The sequence below is a fragment of the Phoenix dactylifera genome, chromosome 13, assembly GCF_051530095.1.
Source record: "Phoenix dactylifera cultivar Ajwa chromosome 13, Ajwa_hap1_PhDact_Kaust_v1.1, whole genome shotgun sequence".
Taxonomy (NCBI): Eukaryota; Viridiplantae; Streptophyta; class Magnoliopsida; order Arecales; family Arecaceae; genus Phoenix; species Phoenix dactylifera.
The window spans coordinates 26,860,956-26,867,696 of NC_143202.1; the positions used below are offsets into that span (position 1 = coordinate 26,860,956).

The 6,741-nt window shown below is 39.9% G+C and overlaps 1 protein-coding gene across 3 annotated transcripts; it reads right to left on the reverse strand.

Moving 5' to 3' along the window:
• Window positions 1-1,437: 1,437 nt before the first annotated feature.
• LOC103703176 (tubby-like F-box protein 8) lies at window positions 1,438-5,783 on the reverse strand. Of its 3 annotated transcripts, none has more exons than XM_008785940.6 (6): window positions 5,487-5,783; window positions 4,333-4,413; window positions 3,775-4,229; window positions 3,473-3,560; window positions 2,512-2,644; window positions 1,438-2,428 (listed from the first exon to the last, which is right to left on the reverse strand). In XM_008785940.6, exons 3-6 carry the CDS (start codon window positions 4,120-4,122, stop codon window positions 1,699-1,701), a joined length of 1,299 nt encoding a protein of 432 aa, XP_008784162.4. In that variant the 5' UTR covers window positions 4,123-4,229; window positions 4,333-4,413; window positions 5,487-5,783; the 3' UTR covers window positions 1,438-1,698. The 3 variants fall into 3 exon arrangements, with proteins under 3 accessions (XP_008784162.4, XP_038986639.3, XP_008784163.4); XM_039130711.3 differs by having other exon boundaries at window positions 3,775-4,063; window positions 5,487-5,749; XM_008785941.6 differs by having other exon boundaries at window positions 2,512-2,641; window positions 5,487-5,749.
• Window positions 5,784-6,741: the final 958 nt, after the last annotated feature.

Here is a 6,741-nt window from a genome sequence, read left to right on the forward strand (position 1 = left end):
TGCTTGCATATAATAGTTCATATTTGTCTAGTAACAACACCCTTCTATTGGGAGGAAGGAGGCTTCATATTTAAACTTCTGAGGTGCTTTCCTTGTGGTTGGCATGGTAATTCTTCATTCGTTTCTGCAAATAATTGGAGTTGTTGCCACCTATAACTCAATTTTTTCCAAGAAAAATGATTTAGGACACTTACGGCCATAGTAGATAAATAATCTCCGAAGTAGCTAAAATACCTTCTCCCTGCATTTCGGAGCAACACTCCATAGTTTCCTCAGTAACAACATTATCTTAATTTTATTAGGTGCTATCTTTTATTTGTTATATAATATCAGTGCAGTAGTTTTTCTCTCATTTTCTCCTGAGTTTTAGAGAAAACCACAAAAGCGAACAAACTTGTATTATTGAATTGTAGATGATGTGCAGATGACATGCCCACCATGTTCCTCTATGTGGCAAGACTAGAAAATGCTACTCTTTTTCTTCTTCTTCTTCTACTTCTTTTTTCTTTTCTTTTCTTTCTTTCTTTCTTTCTTTCTTTCTTCTTCTTTTCTTCTTCTTCTTCTTCTTTTTCTTTTTTCTTTTTTTTTTTTTTTTTTTTTTTTTTTTTTTTTTTTGGGGCTAGATGGGTGGCCCATACAATACGTATACGGACGCATTTAGAGTGGTGAGCGGGTGTTTCTGCCTCGTGACTGCAGCCAAGTACTTTCAGCGAGAATGCCAATGAGGAGGAAGTGCTCGCCTCTGTGCCCCTGTCGAGGCATCAATGCAAACAACTCTTCCGTGGAGTCGGTGCGTCTGCAGCTCGGTCCTTCTGAAGCAAACCGGCCTGCCGGGCATGGAAAGGACAGCTCAGGTGCATTCTATGTGATGCTTCCTGGCAGCATCCCGTGGGCCTTCTTCACCAAATACACACACAAAAAACAGAAGGAAGGAAAACTTCGGGCATGGCAGATATGGAATCGATCCATGCTGAATTCTTGTCTTATTTTTGGTAGATTACATCTTGCATGCATGCATCATGCATGCAATTTAAACAAGGCTTGTTCTGCAATGTGATGAGTCAGTAGACCTGCACGACTGAAGTATGTGTAATTTATGACATGCAATTAGGCTTGTTCATCATGTTTATGGAACATGGACATGGACTAGCCGAACCCAAATTGATGGGATGGGAAAAAGTTCAAGTCATTTTCATCTGCGTTACGCTTGGAGGCTTTGAATTTTGATTTCACAGTCATGAGTTTACCCTCTTTTTTTTCGAAGGACCAAAAAAAGGCACTGAAAACTTCCAGGCTCCAAGAGCAACATAGCTCATTTTAACCTTCAGCGAACAGTTTGGCTCCCAGAATTTTGAGGGCAGAAGCTAATGCTGTTTACCAACCGGTCATCACTACCATAGATCATGTGATCTAGCAACAGTCGCAAAGGTACCACCGTTAAAAACTCCAAACAACTGTATTGGTTTAAAGGGCGAAAAGATAGCGATGCAATGAGGAAATAATAAGAACCGCATCCAATGGAATATTTTCATACAGAACCTCGGAAAAGAGAGAGGTGAAGGGGGGAAATAAATGCTGCAACACAGAAGAAGGTTACAGTTGATGCATCAACCAGCTGCTATCGATAGCAAGCAAACAGACACCAAGAATTTCTTCTAACCGTCATATTAGTTTTCCAGCATTCTTCTGACTGCTGCTCTATTCACAAGCCAGCTTGGTGTCGAAGCTACTCAAGCAGATGGCAAAAGCCTGGAAGGCTGACAGCGGATACCGAAAATCCATGGTGAACATGTCCTTCGCAACCTTCCCAAACTGCAGTAAGATCTTATCATGCTCGGGTGGTGCAGGCTGCGACGGTGTTGGAGCTCCAGCGGCGGGCTGCGTCGCAGCGATAAGCTGGAAGTTCTTGACTGATGCAACAGTCACCCGGCCTCGGAAGTTGAGGCACCAGCATTGCAACTGCTCGTGCCATCTCGGGGCCTTGTTCCGAAGGATCAGAGGCCTCTCTTTAGCCTCATCTTCCTCATCACCAATACCCCTGGGTCCTCTGGCGATGTCACAGAAGCGAGAGCTGCTGAAATCCATGGACCGGTCCATGATGGATGACTTAGAGAAGGACATGCTGCCGAAGGAGTCATCCAAAGAGCGGGGGAGCAGATGGTCAGGCTGACCAGGGACGGTCCCTCCGGCATCAAGGGCTGATGCAGGAATAGAATGCATGATACAGTGCATCCGCCTTGGGCCCCGGGTGCCCAGGACATTCAGCTCGTAGGTCACTTGCGCAATGACGTAGCTTCCAGACGGAACTTTAGGAGACACTTTCTTGGAGTAAAATCTCCTGCTTGTTTTCCCAGGTTGGGAGAGGGCTGCTCCGTTGTGTGCGGGTTGCGTGTCGTAGATTAGGAACTTAGTACCAAGAAAATTAGACCTGAGACGAAAGTCAATCAGGTTTGTAGCTTTTTAAATTAACCCAAAATGAAAAGAGTTTTGAGTCTTCACAGTTGTAATCACCTTAGTTTTCCAATATAAGTGTTGCTTGATCTAGATATATTGTCAGCATCCATAGATATTATGTATTCTGTACAGGTTGTGCGGCGAGTTCTTTTTGCTGATAGGAGGAACTTCCCATTTTCAACAAGTACTGCTGCAACAAGGGATCAAAGTGGATACAAATTAAAGGACATATCATAATCATCTCAAAAGCCCAATAAAACAAACCCTACCAACTCGATGACATACACCGGAAACACCTAATAGTGAATCAGGTGCCCGATGTCCACAAAAAGAAAGAACCAAAATGGAAAAAAAAAATACAAAAGCAGGAAAGAGAGAAGAGAAAGAAAGGAAAAATATTGAAAATGCCAGGATAGGTAAGATACTGTACAAATGAGTATTGTTTAATGTGAGAGTACAATAGAAATGTAACTGCAACTGATTTATAAACCACTGAAGCTGGAAAGATGATGGCCCATACAAAAACTATTCAACTTAGAATTGGAGAAACTCCAACACAGGCTGAATCACTACAAAATACGTAGCAGAAAACAACTTCAATGTTGGTGAACATTCTCCAGCGATGGAAGCAACTTATATTAAGAAAAATTCTCAGTTGTACAGGGAAAACAGTCAAGCTCGTTAAACATGTAGGAAAATACTAAATTCTCCATCATAAGGATGGAAGAGGATTTCCTCGCCAACTAGAATTGCAATTCAAAAAGTTCCTCGAAAGAACAGATATTGAAAAAAGCAGCAGAACAATGACAAATATTCAACACATAGCAGAGAGGAGTAAAATCATAATTCTATCGATAGTTTAGTGTTTCGAGAAAGTTAAGCCCACAGAGTATACAACACTCATTAGGATATACACACATAAACCCAATTTGGCATTTATTAAAACAGTAATTAGACTGAACACAATCATTAAAAACAACAGCAGCTGTATGGATTGATACAACGGAAACAAGCTCACCAGGGCTAAGGCACAGATAGAGATGATAAGTTAGAGTTGATTTATCCCTCTTGATAAAGCATTGAATAGTGCCATCTCGAGGTCCAGGCTGTAAAAGGCAACACAACTATAAGAAACATTTACATCAAATATCACCAGCAAAACTAATTGCTTGTCATATCTGATACTAGCGACAAAATCTCTCTGACCACTCAAAATCAATAAATAAACAAAATGCAACGAAGAACGTATCATAATGGTAAGAAACAGAATAACAAGGCCATGATTAACAAAATGGAAACAAAGGGAATTAAGGACACAACCTGCTTTAGGGATAGTGGAAAAGTAAGCTTTCCACAAAATTCTGGACTTCTGACAATCTCTTTACACATTTCCCTCCATGACCTGCAAACAGCAGCACAGGCAACTACGTTTTTGCGGGAAGGCCAAGTAATCTCACTCTCCTCCAACCTTTTGATCACATCACGAAGTAGTTCAGGAGGAAGACTAGCCCAGCAGCTGTTCTGGATTACTACAGGTTGGTCATGCACTTCGTGCACAGCACCCTGAGATTTCCCCCTGTGATGACCTGAGAGCCTCACCTCAAAGCCCCTGCGAGATAAGCTGCCAAGGCCATCTCTCAAATCCCGAACAATGCTACTGAACGACATCTACGCCAGCTCAAACTCAAAAGACAATCCTCCAACAGGCATATAATTGGCAGCCCACTATCATGCAAACATCAGATGCCAGAGATTTCGAGTTTGGGATGACAAAACTGCACACAGTAATAATCTCATACCGCAGCTCTCACGCATTTCTTAAGGCACTAAACTGAATCATGTTCTGAAAGAAGAAATAATGGGAAGCAAAACCAGTACCTATCCTCCTAATCTTATTGTCTTGTCACATGTTGAGGAACTTGACAGGACCTCAGATGCACCAATAAGCGATGCAAATCCCTGCAAAACAATATTTATTACTAATAAAAAGCAAGCGTAATGCCAATACATAAAGCAATTAACTCCACAACTCATCCCATGATGAACTTAAAAAGTCCAGAGATGTATAGTTCCTTTATACGTGCCCACGAAGGCAGTCACCAAAGAAAACAACTTTAGCATAACTTTTTCTAGACCCATTTAAATCATATGCTGACACCATTAATTCAGAAGAATTCATTAGATTTGATTAAATGACTCCATAACCATGGGCCTGACGTCAATGCAAAGTATTTTTTGTGTGTCCTTTTTAGAATACACCACAGGCTTCAATTGCTTATAAATAGAGAACCAGTTTCCAGGTCCAGATGATGAATAATAAGTGCAAAACTAACTTCAGAAACTCAGTAGGCAAAAAGGGAAATCCCTCGACATGGCAACTAAGTAGCTCCTCTAATGGGATTCAGGGAAATGAAGTAGATCTTCGTGACAGAATAGGACACCCACTAAAAGATACGTCCCAGAGACGTCTCAGAAGCCGAAGACAGATCGAGAATATAGAAAGGAGCTCGTTCGAGAAGAGCAGTCCATAAAAAAGCACTAAAAATGAAATTTTTCTCTAGCGCTTCCACCAAAAGGAAGAAAGAAAAGGACGAGACAAACAAACAAATAAGAGAACTTTCATCCTAAATAACGAAAACAGTGCTTAATAAACAAAAAAAAAAGTCTTCTTTTGTACTCGAACGATACACGGGACAGCATTCCTTCATAATCTCACGACAACTTGGAAGAAACCTAGATCTTTACGAAGATTCATACAGAGAACCTCCCAAAAACACAAAATGCCTCCAAAGAACTCGAAATTCAAAACCTACCCGCAGAAATATCCAAACTTAGGTAATTTCCGCAAACCCCCATCCTTCGTTCTAAGAGAATAACAAAAGAAACACCTAAAATCACAGATCTACCACGAGTCCGTGCAAAAAAACCGCCCAAATTCCTCGAGATCCCATGCAAGCCAACAAAAAACTCAACCCCCATCAACAAATCACCAAAAAATGCGAGAAAAAAAAAATCAAGAATCCGGCGTTGACCTCTCAAATTGAAGCGGAAAAAGCCAATGAGGGCCTCGGAGACACGAGCTTAAAACCCCAGACCACGAAGAGAGCGCAAGAAAGGCATCAAATCCCCAGCATCAATCTCGCCCGCGCTAAGATCTCGGCCCGATCCTTTCCTTCCATGCCGCCGGAGCCACCGGTTTTGTGCCCCACTCTCCCCCTGACCTCCACCTTTTGCTTTCAAGAAGCGAGCCGGATCTCAAATCCTCATGAAATGCACTTCAGAACGAGTGGAAAGTGGGCGGAAGAAGGAGAGAACTAAAATAAATAGACGACTGTAGCTTTTATTTTATTATTATTTTATCTACCCGCGGTCCGTCCACGCTCGCCGGGCCCCTTTAACTTTCCGTTCCGTTACGTAACGGCTCCTCCTGACGCCGTCTCCTTGCTTCGTTCCCGTGTACCTTCGGAACCTTCTAAGCTTGCATATGGTGCTCGTAAAGCTTTAGAAAAGCCCTCTGCACAGCAATCTCTCTATTTCTGAAATTACGTAAAAATAGCTATATTTTCATTATTACAGCCAATTCCTCGCTCAGATGTCATATGATGCATAAAAAAAATGGCTCATTTGGTTCATGAAAAAAAAATTAATTTAAAAACCTGATGTATGGATATATGATGTTTAAAAAAATAATTTTTTATATATTTAATTAATTTACAAAAAATAATATATTTTAAAATAATTTATATTTGATTGAATATCTACTTTGCTGAAAAAATATGTAAAGCTCTGTTATATACTTAGTAAATAAAAAAAAATATTTCATTCTATCCAAAAATTTAAAAGTATTGAAAAAAAATTTAATTTCCAACCATAAAGATTAGATTTTCTCATATCTTTTATAGTTTTTTCTTTCGTATAAAATATCGAATACTTTCTCATCTCTTTTCTTAAAACTTTAATTAAATATAAATTATTTTTTATTTTTTTATTGATCATATTTTTTCTCCTCTCTTTTTCGTAAACTAAATAAATTGTATATATTATTTTAGAGATATGTTTGAACTAATGTTAAGGTGATACGCATGTACAGGTAGGTAAAAAAAAATTAACTGGTTGGGTGGCGATTTACATAGCCAATCATTTCTGGGACATCCAATGGAATTTGTGCTCCTCATTTGGGAGAAATTTTATCTTATTTATTATAAAAAAACAAAAAATACTATTTAATTGAAGTTGGTTGAGGAGTAGCTTGGAATTTGTCCCGCTAGGTTTGAGAACATCTTTTTG